The following is a 16,395-nucleotide window of genomic DNA, read 5'->3' as shown; positions in this document are numbered from 1 at the left end:
TGAGGGTGGGGCAGTCTCTGGACACCCAGGTAGCCAAGAAGCTTGTGAGACTGGAGGGGACTGTCGTCTTTGAGGAGGGGTTTTCATGACAGAGAAGCAAGCATTCAAGTCCACCCAAACCCAAAGGCCTCAAGAGGAAGAGAATGGCTCAGGTGGGAAACAAATCCGAGCAGAGACCTGCCAGTGGGTTGGAGCCAGACTCCACTGCCCAGGTCAGCCTCATCCACTCGTGCACCTTTCCCTCCCCACCTACTTCTCCACTCCTCTCTGTGCCCACCAGCTCTTTCCAACCTCTTCACCCAGCCCCGCAAGGGCTCCCACAGCTCACCTGCTCAGCCCAGAGCCCCGGGATGGGTCTGAGCTCTGTGCTCAGGGCCACTCTGGTTGTGCCGGGCATCGGGGCTTTTGTGAGACAGCCTCAGCTGGGAGCCCCAACTAATTAAACTACAATGAACAAAAATTTTAACACAATAAATAAATAAATAAATAAATAAATAATCACTGTTCCTCTGAAAATAATAGAGGGCAAAAAAATCTAGTGAGGGGTGCCTGGGTGGCTCAGTTGGTTAAGCGACTGCCTTCGGCTCAGGTCATGATCCTGGAGTCCCGGGATCAAGTCCCGCATTGGGCTCCCTGCTCAGCAGGGAGTCCACTTCTCCCTCTGACCCTCTTTGCTCTCGTGCTATCTCATTCTCTCTCTCAAATAAATAAATAAAATCTTAAAAAAAAAAAATCTAGTGAGGGAGACAGTGACATGCACATCTTCTCGTGGGCTCTCTGAATTTCAGAACATTCAATCCAATCAGCACATTGTCCCATGGCAAGCTCCCTGCTCTGGGATCTGGGCTGGGAGGTCAGGGCTTGTCAGAGCACCACCCAGCCACCAGTGTGCATATGCTCCAAGGCCGGTGCAACTCCATGGACAAAGCCAGCTACCTCTCCAGCCGGCCCCAGGAAGGCCAGCAGTGATGTGGGACAGCCCTGTCAGTAGACAGAACACCAGCAACCCCACTGCTAAGCACCCTGTAGAAGGAGGGTTGAATTCAAATTTCAAAGAAGAAATGACCACAATTTATGCTTTAAGTATCTTTTTGCAGTAATATCTTATTTACATTGATATAGAATCATTTTACATTCTTAGATCAGACAGTAATAGATACTTTATTTTAGTAAATTATGAAGGAAAACAAAAAGGAAACTATTCATAAGTTTTCTCCATTAGCCTGTCTTACCACAGGGGTAGGATCTGGAAACACATGGAGCCCGTACATCCTACAAGCCGATTCTGAGGGACTGTGGTTTGCTCTGGCTGGACGGTGAAACCTTCGACTGCTCAGACTGTGCTTTCCTTTTCTGAACAAACATTTCTACAGAAGATGATGATTCTCAGCATTGAAAAACTTACACACACTTCTGAAAACAGATGTCAACAGTGTGAGTGGTGAGAACTAAGCCCCTGGCAGAGGGGCCGGGGCATTGGGTTAACAGGCTGTTAGCCTGCTGGGCCCAGACTGCAGCCGTGACCACCTGTGGTCCAGCGGAAGGGCAGGAGCCCCACACCTGGCTTAGAACAACAGAACTCAACAGTCGGGGACGAGAGGTCACCCCACACACTGTGGAAGGAAGGACTATCCGTCCTGATAAAGATCACGGCCCACATGGTCAGGAATGGCATCTCCAGGGACGCCCTTGATATGTGCCTCCCCAGGCCCCAAGGTGCCCATGTTCCAGCTGCTTGGGATCTTTGGGAATTAAAACAAACTCCAGGAAGGAAATAGGACATCTCTGCTGAAGGATGGATGATGTGGTGGGGCGTGCAGGCCCCAGGTTCCTCAGAAAGACAACCTGGAAGGAAAGACTCATTCCAGAACCTCTCGGAGGTTTGCCGAGAGGGAAATTAATCACTTCATGACTCGGTGCAGCTTAAGGCTTCATTTTTAAGCTGTAAGCATGGCCTTTAATTCTTTAGTATCACCACATTTGATTCCAAATTAGAGTTTTAGCTCTGAAAGATGGTCCAGTTGTTTTATTCCGCCTGAGCCAGAAGAGGCCACGTTACCTACCCATGGACAGGAAAGTTCTACCACCCCTTACGCGTGCCACACCCTACTGCCAGGGGCTGTCCCGTGACCATTCAGTGGAGACGTATGTTGTCACATGATTTTGCTGTTGCCCTCTGCAGGAAGGGGCCCGGTGCTGCTGATTCTGGAATCCTTCTGGTGCCCTGGCCATGAGGAGGGGCTGCTACTCCCGGTCTAGTTTCCAGTGGACCGTTTTCCTGAGCCAAGACACAAATGGTTACGTTTCACCAGCATCCCAGGAGGAAGAACCCTGTGGGTGAGCTTCCGTCATCCCTGGGAGGGGGCTGCACCAGGAGTCCCAGCCACCAGGGACCAGAAGAAGTGAAAAGCAAGTCCCAAGACATCACAGTGAGCAAGCGTGACTCCCGGCAGCCCCCTGAGGTTTACATGGCCCTGCGCCTCCCAGGCAGGATGGGTGCTATGAATCAGACAGGAGGCTGGGGAGATCTGAGTTCTAGGCCTGGCTCTGCTATGACTTGCCCTCTGTGACCGTGGGCAGCCTGGTTTCCCTGGCAGCTGGTGGAAGGAGGGCTGTGAGGTGGCCCCCCCTCAGTGCAACCCTTTCAGAAAGTGGGCTTGACAGAAGGCCGGCTGGGGCGGTAGGGTTCAGCCCAGCGCTGCTGGCTGAGGCTGCCACCTTGCCCTGATGCAGGCATCTGCACAGACCAGGAGGCCTGGTTCTGAGTAGAGCCAGATACACCACACCTAGATTGGCACCTCTTCCAAGGCTGGGAGTAGGGAGCAGGGGTACGATATTGGTTAAAGTGAGGGAAAGGAGGGATTAGTTCACAGGGATACAAAGGGGAAGAAACCTCAGGGTTTTCCTACCTCGGCTAGGTATCAGGAGGTAAACATTTTCTTAAGTTTGGAAAGGAATCCCTCCTTGTCCTCCCCAGCCTCAGGCCTAGCCTTGCCTCCTGCGGAGCTATCCATGGTCCTGCCACCTGGGCACAAACAGCAGAAAGAACTGGGGTGAAGGGCGCCACCTCCAGGAGTCCCATCCCTGGCCCCGCCTACCCACACCTGGCCACCCAGGGGCTGGTCACTCAAGAAACCACCAAGCACCAGCCTGAGAGGGGAGGGGACCATTCCCAGGCTGGCCAGGGCAGCCTCGCCTGTCAGATGACTGAAGCAAAAGGGCCACTCTGTGCTTTAGTGTATCACAACTGCTCAAGTCAATGGCCCACAATAGGGAAACAAGACACAGAGAGGGACAATGACCAGCTACCTCTATCATAACAACTGTCACAACTGCCAAGTGCCAGATGCCGTCCAGGCCAGGCCACAGAGATTTCACGGGAGCTCATTTAATTCTTTACAAGTAAATTTCACAGATGAAAAAAAATAAAACACAAAACACAAATGCACAGAGAGGTTAGGTAGTTTGCCCAAGGTGAGAGAGCTGGTAGGTGGGAGGGAGAACAGAGTTCAAAGCCAAGCAGTCAGGTCCAGAACCCAAGCTCTTAAAAACCTTGCCACTGACTCTTGTAAGGTGAAGAACACGTGCCAAGACCAACCTACCAGCTTCCATGCTCCATACGTGTGCACCTAACGTCTCCGGGACACTCAAGGAGGGGACTCGCTGCCTCGTGGAATCCCACAACACATGTGATTCTTCTAACCTATAACGATGGCAGCAGGGGACCCTGTATGTCACTGGGCAAACTCCCTATCAAGAGCATCTGAGGGGCACCTGGGTGGCTCAGTCGGTGAAGCCGCTGCCTTCAACCTAGGTCATGATCCCAGGATCCTAGGATCAAGCCCTGCATCCGGCTCCTCGCTCAGCAGGGAGCCTGCTTCTCCCTCTCCTCCCCACTCGTGCTCTCTCTCTCGCTATCTCTCTCTCTCAAATAAATAAATAAAATCTTAAAAAAAAAAAAAGCATCTGAGCCAGATGCTCCAGACAAAGGGAAGCTGCTCTGCTATATCTTCAGGGCCCAGGCAGAGGCTACAATCAAGGCCGCCACATAAGCACATCCTTTTCAAGATCTGCCAACCAGCAGGCAGGCAGGGCATACGAATGCCATGAGCTAGACTATGCACCCATGCTCAGCATTTTAAACTGTAGGGCACGTCACTGATGTGCTAGGACGCATATGCCAAGTACGGTGCGTGGCACAGGAAGAAATGGCCACGGTCCCCAAGGTCTCAGCCAGGGTACCAATCCCCAAGCAGGGGTGGGTAGGACCATCCTGGGTTCAGCCCCCTGGGCAGTCCCATGCACCTGGCATGCTCTCAGAGCTGAGAGAGAGAGCAGTGGCCCGAAACAAGGATGTGCTAACCAAGGTCAGAGCAATCACCAAAGCCAAGGTGGCCGGGTGATCCCCGACTCCCAGGGGCCCCCCACGGAGGACCTGGGCACTGAATAATCACCACAGCAGAGGTGCCATTACCACAGATGACAAAGCCATGTGTGCCTCCCCTTAGTCCCTTCTGTCCCCGTTCTTACGTAAAGGCTTAAGTAACAAAGACCCTCCTAACACAAAGCAACACACAAACCAGAAATTTCCCATCACTCCTGGGCCTCCTCGGACACAGGACAGCAAGAATACTGAATTTCGTCGTGTTCTTGTTACGGGGATGACAAATATTTTGTGTGTGTCCATGCATCGCTATGTTAGAGCTGGCAGAGCTTTTAACACGGGCCAAGTACCATGTCAGATGCTTTCCCTACTTAATCTCATCTGATCATATAAGGACCCCATGAAGTACGTGCTATTATCGTTTCCAACTTACAGATGCTACTGCTGAGGCCTGGAGAGGGAAGTGATTTGCCTAAGGCTTTCCAGCTAGTAACAGCAGAGCAGGGCCCCGCATCAGCGGACCTCAGAACCCAAGCTGCTAGCTACCAGTCACGATGGGGCACAGAAACACTCAAGACTGCTGTCACCCTCCTCCTCCAACTCTGCTGTCCTTGTCACCCAGAAGGCTGGAAGCAGTTATGCCCCATGGCGATAGGCATGTGAGCCACAGTGGCCAAAGTCCCCAGAAAAAGCATCTAGTTAACTGGTTAATGATTCACAACAACAAAAAAACAAACAACAAAACAGACACACGTCCAGAAATTCTTACCCCCTACAACCAGGAACACCATCTCATCTATTTTATGTTTTTAAAGATTTTATTTATTTACTAGAGAGAGAGAGAGCACGCGTGCGCAGCTGCAGAGAGAGAGGGAGAAGCAGACTCCCCGCTGTGCAAGTAGCCCAACATAGGGCTCAATCCCAGGACCCCAAGATCATGACTTGAGCTGAAGGCAGACGTTTACCCGACTAAGCCACCCAGACGCCCCTCATCTCTATTTTAAATTTGGATAGAAGGACTACAGTCTCCTTCAGGAGTAAGGTTTACTGGCAGGGACATCAAAGGATATAAACACTGAATTTAAAATTCTGAACCAAGCATCAGGAATAAACTACGTACACAGATGACAAAGTCTATAAACACACTGCTTTTCTAGCCTGGGGCAGGAGGGGGGACGTGTCCTTACAGGATATCCTGGACACTCAGGTGCCTGCTGATCTCAGGACTGGGATACCAACAAGGGCACTTGGCTTTTTTTTTTTTTTTTTTTAAGATTTTATTTATTTATTTGAGAGAGAGAATGAGAGACAGAGAGCATGAGAGGGAGGAGGGTGAGAAGGAGAAGCAGACTCTCTGCTGAGCAGGGAGCCCGATGTGGGACTCGATCCCGGGACTCCAGGATCATGACCTGAGCCAAAGGCAGTCGCTTAACCAACTGAGCCACCCAGGCGCCCCAAGGGCACTTGGCTTCTGAAGCTTCCGTAAATACAGCCAGTATGTGATTTCTGCCTTTAGAAGAGGAAACGCCCATGGTGGAAGCCCCACTCCAGCTGAATGGGCATTACACGAGCATTTCTACAGAGCATCTAGAAATGCTCTGACCCCAGCCAGAGGGGCTGCCCAACCAACACAGACAGAGGTCCAAGGTGAGGACACAGGTCTCCTCTTTCCTGAGAAGGGCTTACACTCCCATCCCTCAGAGCATCTCTCAGCTGATGGTTAGGAAAATGAATTCAAATAAACTCAGCCAACATTTACTATGAGCAGCCTTGCACCAGGTGCTATGCAAGGTGCTGGGGGATTCAAAGAACATGCCAGCTTACTACAGGCAGGGATCCCAAGTCAGAACTGCTTGATGGCTGTTTATATATAAGGTGATACCAGGGGAGAGTAACAGGTAATACTCATCCCATGAATATGTGCCACGTTTTGGGGCCAAAATGTTTTCTCCATGAGCACAAAGTCCTAGTGTTATGAGGAGGGTCTGGCACATATCTGGGGTTCAATGCTTGCCACCTTCTCCCGTTATCTGTAAGCTGGCTGAAGGCAGGGATCCTGTCTGTGCACATCATTTCTTAGCACAAAACAAATGCTCAATGAACATATGTCTGAACAAAGAGGCCAACGGGACTCCAGGATCTGATTTCTGAGGGACTGGGTCACCCTACAGGTGGAGGTGCAGGTCTATACTGACAGCCTGACTCCCTGAGCCATCTACACGCACAGGCTGAACCAGCAAGAGTACCTCTCATTCTATTAAAATGTCTTTCCCTTCATCTTCTTCCTGCCTCCACCCTGTGTAAAGGTCAACACCGTCAACTATGTCAGAGAAGAGAAACAGCAGGTGGGATACCCAAATAATCAGCTCTGGAGCTGGTTTCTACACTTACAGTTAAAAGTACATATGTGTGTTGTCACCAAGAATTAACGATGATCCAGAAACATAAATAAACCACACTGTCTTTAACTCAAAAAGTCACACAGTAACATCAGACTGTCCTGATTCCCCGTGTCCTACTGCTTAGCCTCGAGCCTAAAAGTCCCTAAGCACACCGTGACTTTCTGGACTTTCTGGTTCACAGACCAGGAAAGAAGTTAGGCTCAGCCATTAAGGTTTTCACCAGCTGCATTAGGAACCAAAAATAATCAAGGGATACTAAATCCCCCCAAAGCTTTAGGTCAGTTTCCTATGTAACTGTATCTATCCCAAATGCCTTCCAGGTGCCCCTTCCCCTAACGAAAGCAAAGACACCCAGGAATCAATTTTTATCTGTAATGACTCTCGTCAGTCTCCAAGGACATCCTGACTCATATGTATTTGGAGGCTGTTAAAAAAGTGATCTGAGGGACACCTGGGTGGCTCAGTTGGTTAAGCATCTGCCTTCAGCTCAGGTCATGATCCTGGGGTCCTGGGATTAAGCCCCATATTGGGCTCCCTGATCAGCGGGGAGTCTCCCTCTCCCTCTGCTGCTCCCCCTGCTTCTCCCCCTGCTTATGCTCTCTCTCTCTCTCTTTCCCTCTCTCCCTCTGTCCCAAATGAATTTTTTAAAAAATAAAAATAAATAAAAAATTACGTCTGGGAGCCAAATTTTCCACTGGAATACAACTCTAAAATGACAATGAAAGTGAATGGGAAAAGAAAAATAATTTGACATACCTACTATACTTTATAAACAACTTTTAAAAACGCATCCAGTGCATATATTAAAGTTAAGCTACACTCAGCAAAATTATGTCAATAAAAATTTAAAAAGAACTAGCAAAGTGTCTGGCACACGTGAGGTTCCCAACAAAGCCTGGCTGAACAAGGGGCAAAGGAACGAGCTATCAGAACAAGGAACCATGAAAGCCACAAGGGTCAGAACGACACTCATAAGCTGACTCTATGACCAACTCTCAATTTAAACGACCAGTAAGGAACTTATAGACACACCAACATTCTAATATAGTGAACAAGGCCCATGTCACCATCGTGGGCTCACTCAGGCAGATGTCAAGCTCCCCGTAGGTGGGGAGAGGAGGAAAGCTAGGGTGTCTGCAGAGCAAGTCATGCTAGGTGACTGGGAATGGTTGGTTGCGATTCAGGAAGACGCTGGAGGAGCACAACCAGAATTAGGTGGAAGAGCTATTCCCATTTCTTTTTAGTTCAAGGGATGTTAACAAGAATATAAAAGTTCAAGCACCAAACCATTCCATTTGGTCAGGCTACAGACAGAAATTGTGGTGGTTGCTTTTGCACAGAGGACTTGGTCCCCTGGACTCAATGAAGCTCAACAAAGTCCATGCAGAGGCCGTTGCTGCTGGGACCGCCACCCCTGGGATCCCAGGCCAAGCCCTCCAACTCCCTGGGAAACTCCCACCATCTGCCCCGAGTGACCATTCGGGCTCTGAGGACATGGGAGGGGCGTGCAGGACCCAGACAAAAACACGACGAGGCAAAGAAGAGGAAGCATGGGTGGCTGAAGCCAGAGCACCTGCACAGCCTGTCCCCACCAACAGAGGACCAGCACTCCTCCGCAGCACACCCCCACCTCCCACGGGAAGAGATGCCACAGCCACAGTGTCGTTCACCAAAGCTCACGCCTGCCAGCATTTCGGGGTCAAACCACTAACATGTAGATACACTCCAGACAGAGCATGACACTGGAGCACAGGGTGAATGAGGCATGTGCTCATGGCCAGATGAACTCAGAGTCAGACCTGCCGTGCACAGGCAGATCTGCAGTCACGTGACCGGCTTTTTTACTGAGGTCTCGGTGAGGCGCTCTGGGTCAGGACTGCAGAAAGCCTTCCAATCCATCTTCTCCTTCAGCCGCTACAAGGAATGTCATGTAGGGTTGTGCCCAAGGTCACAAGGCAAGTGGCAGAACTGGGGATAGAACTCAGCAGAGCAGCTCTGGAAGACACACGGCTGCTCTATGGCAGGAGGCAGGCTGGCGCTCTCTGACCGCCTGACCTCTGCGCACACAGAGCAAGTCAGGGTGGCTTTACTCAGGAGCACAGCTGGCACTCAGCTCCTCCTAGCTCACAGCTCCCCTTTTTTTTTATAGTTTTTCTTTTAAGATTTTATTTATTTATTTATTTGAGAAAGTGAGAATGAGAGAGAGAGAAAGAGAGAGAGCACATGAGAGGGGGGAGAGTCAGAGAGAGAAGCAGACTCCCTGCTGAGCAGGGAGCCTGATGCGGGACTGGATCCCGGGACTCCAGGATCATGACCTGAGCCGAAGGCAGTCACTTAACCAACTGAGCCACCCAGGCGCCCCAGCTCCCCTCTTTCTACCCTGCTCCCTGCAAGTGGAAACCCCAACATGCTCCAGAACCGTGCATCCTCCGACAACTGAGAGGACTTCCGCACGTCGCCGTGCTGCCTTACCCGTGCTGGTGCTGGTGATGCCGTTCACTGTCCCCTCCACGTCGGTCTCGTCCTCAGCGTAGCTCAGGATCAGGCTCTGCTGCCGGCTTGTCAGTCTCCTGTGGACCACAGTTGAGTGTTTCCTCCAGGCAGCCCTTTAATGATGGGCTTGGCCAGTTCCCATGTCAGCATGTGGGAAATGTGGGGCCCCTGACCTAGGCAGGGAGACACACCCTGAACCTAAGAGCCAAACCCACCAAGCTTCAATCAAGAAAATGGAAACTGCTATGCTCATCACAGTGAGCACCCCATCACCTAACAAACTGTCAAATCCTTGCTGCTCACCTGAAAATTAGCACAGCATTAAGACAGAAGAAAATCTCCTAAAATACCCTAAGCTGTTTTTAAACAGCTGCCATAAATACTAAACAGTTTACTTAAAAGAGGGCGGGAGGCCTCTTACAAGTGTCTTATGTAGGAAGTTAACTAACTAAAAGGAGTCACGTTAAGTCAGTCTTCCCCAGAGGGGTGGGATGCCCCAGCACTGTGCTCAGACCTTCCTCCCAGAGGATGCAGATGTCACATGCCATGATCCAGTTACAGATTTGCCTCTCCCAGCAGACCCCTAGTGCCCTGACAGCAGTAATAACAAAATTGACAACAGCAGCTACAGCCACATGTGCCCCACGTATTACTCAATTTTTGGGCAGCTAATGAGTCCACTTTTTTTTATTGTGCCCACTTTGCAAGGGGGAACTCGGGCAGGACACACCTGGCTAGAGGAAGGAAGTAGCACAAGCCTGCACAAGCCTCCGTGCTCACAGCAGCGGACAGCGGGCCCAGGCCAGGAGGCCAGCACAGGGCCCAGCAGGTAAAAAGCCTTCCACCGGGCCCTGCTGGGTGGGGAAGGTGCGGAGATCGGGCAGACCTCACCATGGCTACATGGGCACGCACTTTGGAACTCTTATCTTGATGTGAATGTAGTGATCTCCATAGCCATAGCTGTTAATCCGGGGGATTCCCTTCCCACTCATCCGAATCTTCTGGTCTGTCTGAATCCCAGGGGGGATCTATAAAGAAAGGAAATCTGTGGTTTGCCTTGGTCTCCAGTTACTCAAATGGAAACATTTCACTACATAAAGACTTACTCCTAGGAAAGAACTGCCATTCAGGTTTCTAGACAACCACATGGAAACTGGATAACCTGGGGTCCATCCGGAGCAGAGCCTGTGACAGGGACTTGCAAGCAGGCGGTTTGGGGAGATGAGCCCACAAGGAGAAGTGTGGGAGCACAGAGAGTAAGAGCAGGGAGGAGGGAAGGCCCACACAGGGGCCTGGGGCCTGGTGCCCGTAGAGGAGCAGATTCGACCCAGGAACTGCCTTCCCCGGCGATTCCACAGTCAAGGCCCACAGTCTGTGATTTGAACCCAAGGAATGGCCTGACCTTCCTCCTGCCTCCCCCAGACCTCATCTCTGAGTCCCCGACATGCTACTTGCTCACAGGTTCTGCCACTTCTCAGCTGTTTCAGAAAAAAAGAGAGTGATGAAGTACAAGACTGGCAAAGACATCCCTGCCCTCTTACCGTCACGGTAATGGTCTCGTATAGGCCCTGAGCTCTGGCTGTCCCTCCAAGAAGAGCCTGAGCTATGGAAATAAAGAGGTCGGAGTGGATGTCTGCACCGTCCCTCCGGAACACAGGGCTTTTCTGCACCTAGGGCCAAGCACAAGATGCAGTCATGGGTGGAGAAGTCCTCCCTGAGAAGGACAACAGCCCCACATCCCAGCAGCCTGGGCACAGGCCCTGACATGCATTATGGTGACGCTGCTTCTGTGTGAGGAACAGAGTACCGAGGGAGAGAATGTACTTTCACCAAAGCAGAATGTGGCCCCAGGCTCCAGGAGTTACATCAGATTTGTTTCTACGCTGCAATGCAAGAGTGTCAGTCTCAGATCAAGTCGTTCAACTGACAAATAAAAAAGTAAAATTGGCTTTTTGAACATAACAAAAATCTTACTCTAATGGAAGGTTTACACAGACTAGTAACATCTACAAAGGCAAAGAGTTTACTCTCCTAACAGTCATTTGGTACAAACTACCCTCAAGACAGATGGGCAGGGCGCCTGGGTGGCTCAGTCGGTTGAGCGCCTGCCTTTGGCTTGGGTCATGATCCCAGGGTCCTGGGATTGAGTCCCGCATCGGGGTCCCTGTTCAGCGAGGAGTCTGCTCGTCCCTCTCCCTTGCCTGCAGCTCCCCCTGCTTGTGCTCTCTCTCTGAAATGAACAAAAATCTTTAAAAAAAAAAAAAGATGGGCAGCACGGGAATGACTCTGACTTTATAAGAACTTTTGGGTGTCAAAGACACTCCTTGCCTTGCAGCCATGCCCCCTCTCTGTGTTCTTTTTTTTTTTTTTTTTTTAAGATTTTATTTATTTATTGAGAGAGAGAGAAAGAATGGTAGAGAGCATGAGAGAGAGGAAGGTCAGAGGGAGAAGCAGACCCCCCGCTGAGCAGGGAGCCCGATGCGGGACCCGATCCCGGGACTCCGGGATCATGACCTGAGCCGAAGGCAGTCGCTTAACCAACTGAGCCACCCAGGCGCCCCCCCTCTCTGTGTTCTTGTCTATTATCACATGGGAGCGGGGTCTACCTGTCGTAGAGCCTGGCGTCCAGCAGGTCACCTTTGTCTTGCATCTCCTTGTCTAGCAGTTCATCCTTTACAGTATTTTTATCTTTTTTTTTAAATTATGAAGTATTTCACACACATATGAACAGGCAAAGTAAATAACATCACACACACACACAATGCGCACAGCCCAGCTGAAGAACCAACCCTCCCGGCCCCTTCCCCCACCCGAGGGACCACCACGATGAATGGAGGAATGACCGTTCCTACATATACACACGTATCCCCAAACAATACATAGCACCATCTCCATGTGAACCGTTGACCGTGTCCCTCCCTGCCTCTGCTTGCAATCTGCTTTCCTTCCCTCACTGGTAACTGAGAAGTCTCGAGATGTGTCGTGCTGACACGTGTGGCTCCGGTTTCTTCCTCTGGCTGCTCTGAGGCACTCTGGTCCCCGTGTGGTGCACTCGGCCACTCTCTTCTCCCTCTTCTCCGAGGGCAGTAGGCTGTTGTCAGAGTCTCGCTGCTACGAGTGAAGGAGTCTCGCACGCAGCCCGCGTGGCCTTCCTCAAGCGTGCACCTGGCAGGGCTGCGGGGACAGGGCGCTATCCCCCTCGCCATCCCCCTGTTCCAGAAAACCAGGTCTGCTCCTGCACATGGTACGTAAAGCTGTACTCGCTATCCCCACAAACAATTCAATACATAAGCTAAAAACACAAGATGTGTTCTGCATTTTTATGTGTGCAATGTTTCCAACCTGTAAACATCTTGAGGAAACTGCTCTGTCCAAACCTAGCACGAAGGTTTGACGTGACGCATGTTTAACAACCATACCAAGGTGGCCACTGTTGCCCTAAGAAACGCAGATGGCCAGATATGCTCCCATGAAGTGCCAGCCTCTCTCTAGCGAGAAGCCCGGGCTACACCCACACCCAGAAGGAGAGGACTGCAGAGAAGCCATATAGGCAGAGCACCTACCCTGAACGTGATGAAAATTTCCCGTTTTCCTACAGGCATCCGTACAGTCTGGCCATCCTCAACTCCTATAAGGAAGAACAAAAGTTCAAAAGGGAAGAATTACCTTGGGACCTCCCAAGGAATTTTCTGCCCTAGATCCATTTACAAACCACTGACTTCCTTACTCATGCCTATGAGGAGCAACACAATTACCCACAGTACAACCAACGAGTGTAACTTTTCAAGGGTGCAAATACAGCAATTGATAAGCAAACAAGAGCACCTTCTATTCATTTATCCAAGTGTACTGGACCCCTGCTCCTACCAGTCTGCATAGTATTTCAGTAAGTTCAGAGTCTAGTAGGGGAGACAGCTATCGACCAAAGAGTTAACACTAACAAACGCATCATTACAAAGAGGGTCATGTTCTTCGAAGGAAAAGACAAAGGACACGTAAGGAATAGGGAGAGTTCCAGAAGGCTGCCCCGGGGAAGTGACACTCGCGCTAGGAGCTTGGGGAGAAGAGTTAGCCTGCTGAAAAGAAGGTGGAAAGTGAGCTTGAGACACACGGAGTGGTATACGCTGCTCTGTCCTGGAAGGCAGCCTGTTCAAGGAGCTACGTGAAAGTCAGGAAGGCCGCAGGGCAGGCAACCAGGGGAGACTAACAAGACGGGAGGCTGAAGAGGCCAGTAGGGGCTGAGACTGGAGGCATTACTCACCCCAACAGTCACAGCATGCTCTGCAGGGCGAGTGACATGATCACCCTGCAGGGGAAAGCCCGCCCCAGGAGAAAGAGCCAGTTGGGGAAAGCAGTCACAGGCTGCCCCTGGGGGCCAGGAGGGAGGAGTGGTGGTGCAGACTGGGCTGGCAGCGGGGACCATGCTGGTCTCATTGATGGAAGGTGGAGGAGCCCCACAGGAGCACAGCAGACATGTCAGGTCCCTTCTGCCCAATGTGGCATGCAAGGGTAGCCCATAGCATAACTAGTGCAAAGATGAAAATTCAAGGAGATTCTAGTCCGCCCCTCCAGTCCAGGGCTCCAGGCCCTTAACCACAGCTTCTCCAACAGCCCAATCACAAGGAAACAAAGGCCTCAGCTCTCCCAGCCCCTAGTGCATGGAGGTGCCCAGGACCAACCGGCAGGGACGGGGATCACCACTTTCTTCTTCTGCTTGGCTTGTCCTGCTCCTCTGCATACCACGCAGGGAGTCGTGATGATGGAGCCTCGGCCCCCACATCTCCGACACGTGGAGCGCATCACAAAAGGGCCAGTATTTATGGTTTCCTAATAAAGAGAAGAAAAATGGAACCTTAAGCACACAGGTTAACGCTAACGACCAAGCCTCTGGGGACACAACATACATCAGAGAAATGTCTCACTGAAGACTCATGTTCTGTGTGAACACACACTAAAACACACCGCCTCAGAGCACAGGGGCAGGGGCTCACACTGTCAATCTGATCTTCTAGAACATGCTAACTTCTCAATGCCAAATCACCAAGCTGATTATATGAGCTCGGAAAATGAGACAGTGCCTCTCTGTAGAGGTTCCTGAAATCCCTGGGGAGGTGAACAAATACATCTTAAAAAGAGCACTGCCCCTGGGCGCCTGGGTCACTCAGTGCGTTAAGCGTCTGCCTTTGGCTCAGGTCATGATCCCAGGGTCCCGGCTCCGCGGGGAGTCTGCTTCTCTCTCCCCCTGCTCTTGTGCTCTCTCTCTCCCTCTCAAATAAATAAAAATCTTCTTTTTTTTTTTAAAGATTTCTTAAAATTTATTTGACAGAGAGAGAGAGAGAGAGACAGCAAGAGACGGAACACAAATAGGGGGAGCGGGAGAGGGAGAAGCAGGCCTCCCACCAAGCAGAGAGCCTGATGTGGGGCTTGATCCCAGGACCCTGGGATCATGACCTGAGCCGAAGGCAGACGCTTAACGACTGAGCCACCCAGTCGCCCCCAATTAAATAAAAATCTTAAAAAAAAAAACAAAAAAACTTATGTTTCAAAGCTACAGTAAAAAACCTCTACACATAAACCCTTCTGTTCTGATGCTTCTACTCTGTAAGACAGAACCCCAAAGGTGGAATTGCTGGGACAAATAATTATTATATTTAAAAATTTATGTGTCAGAGACTCTGGACTCTGGGAAACAAACTGAGGGGTACAGAAGGGACGGGGGTGGGGGAATGGGGTAGCCGGGTGATGGGTATTAAGGAGGGCACGTGATGTGAAGAGCACTGGGTGTTATATGCAACTAATGAACTGTTGAACACTCCCATCAAAAACCAGTGATATACTATATGTTGGCTAACTGAAAATAAAAAAAATTTAAGTGTTACATTTACTTGCACATGGTACAAAATTCTAAAGTAAAAGGAGGTACAGTGAACAGTTAAGTGCCCCCCCACCCCCATTTCCTAGTTGTTCCAGGTGCCCTCCTCAGAGGCACAGCCACAGTGATATGCTTGTGTATCCTACTTCATCTGGACACACGCACTTTGAGCCATCTATGTGCGCATTACAGGTTTTCAGTCACCCAAGGCGGCACTATGCACATGGTGCTGCAGCGTTTCTTTGGGTTTTTACAATTAAATGATCTCAGAAAGCACTTCTCACCAGCATACAGCATCCTGTGACCTGTATGCACCACGATTTCTCAGGCCACTCACTCCTGGTGGTCACTGGGGCTTCAGTATTATACACAAGGCTGCAGGGGACACCCTGTACAAATGCTGCATCCCAAGTGTGGTCTGTAGGGTAGCTCCCCACAGAGATGCACACACAAGGGTCTGACGGCTCCTGCAGTTGCCATTCCCATAAACCAGAGTGCCGTCAGGGAGTGTGCACACTCATGTCCCACAGGCTTGTTGGCACGGACTGTGACCATCTTTGAAACGCCTGCCCCTCTGGAGGGTGAGCCAAGGGCATCTGGTTTCCACCTGCAGGCTGCTGAGAGATGTTCACCACCCACCCACATTTCCTCTACGGTTCACCTCGCCCAGTTTTCCCAATGAGCTGCTGGCCTTTCCCCCGTTATTCTGAAGGAGCTCTTTACATATTAGGAACACTAATCCTTTAGCAAACATGTTACAAATATTTTTTCCTAGTCTTAAACATCATGTTTTTAGAGAAATACACTTCGGCTTTACTACCTTATCTCAATCTCTTCAGAAAAAAAAATTTTTTAAAAGAAGTTACATCAATTCAGGGCATTGGAGAAAGGACTTTTGAAGTGAGAGGGAATTGGGAACAATCAATGAAAACTATCTGTAACAAGTGGCATCAACTCAGCTCCCAAAACTGTAGCCACGGGAATGCATGTGCTCCCCAGGAGCGCCCTCTGGAGGACTGTCCGCTCAACTGCACACTGAGCAGCAATCTGGTCCTTTTCTCAACAGGACCAGGTATAACTTTGGGTATACCCATCAATGGACTCTTATCTGGCCATCAAAAACAGTATTTAGAAATACTCAAAGACATGGAAAAACACAACATGTGAAAAGTGTGGGAAAACTGCATGTATGATCCTCAACTGTTGAAAATTACACACATACAAGCAAGACCATTCAAAATGAT

The 16,395-nt window shown here is 50.4% G+C and overlaps 1 protein-coding gene across 2 annotated transcripts in view; it reads right to left on the bottom strand.

Moving 5' to 3' along the window:
• Positions 1-1,071: 1,071 nt before the first annotated feature.
• DNAJA3 (DnaJ heat shock protein family (Hsp40) member A3) overlaps positions 1,072-16,395 on the bottom strand; it is a 30,789-nt gene continuing 15,465 nt past the window's right edge. Inside the window, exons 6-12 of one of the 2 annotated variants that reach the window (XM_028117572.2) lie at positions 13,959-14,106; positions 12,843-12,907; positions 10,821-10,949; positions 10,192-10,307; positions 9,259-9,356; positions 2,910-3,025; positions 1,072-2,278 (exon numbers count right to left, since the gene is read on the bottom strand). In XM_028117572.2, coding sequence (XP_027973373.1) covers positions 2,922-3,025; positions 9,259-9,356; positions 10,192-10,307; positions 10,821-10,949; positions 12,843-12,907; positions 13,959-14,106 — 660 coding nt within the window. In that variant the 3' untranslated portion in view covers positions 1,072-2,278; positions 2,910-2,921. The remainder of the gene's footprint in view (positions 2,279-2,909; positions 3,026-9,258; positions 9,357-10,191; positions 10,308-10,820; positions 10,950-12,842; positions 12,908-13,958; positions 14,107-16,395) is intronic. The other variant, XM_028117573.2, reaches the window with a different exon arrangement.

The sequence above is a fragment of the Eumetopias jubatus genome, unplaced genomic scaffold (assembly GCF_037043125.1).
Source record: "Eumetopias jubatus isolate StellerSeaLion01/CBP00866 unplaced genomic scaffold, mEumJub1_p1.0 scaffold_12, whole genome shotgun sequence".
NCBI classification, from domain to species: domain Eukaryota; kingdom Metazoa; phylum Chordata; class Mammalia; order Carnivora; family Otariidae; genus Eumetopias; species Eumetopias jubatus.
The sequence above is the reverse complement of the archived record's forward strand: the minus strand, read 5'-3'. Positions and strand labels throughout refer to the sequence as shown.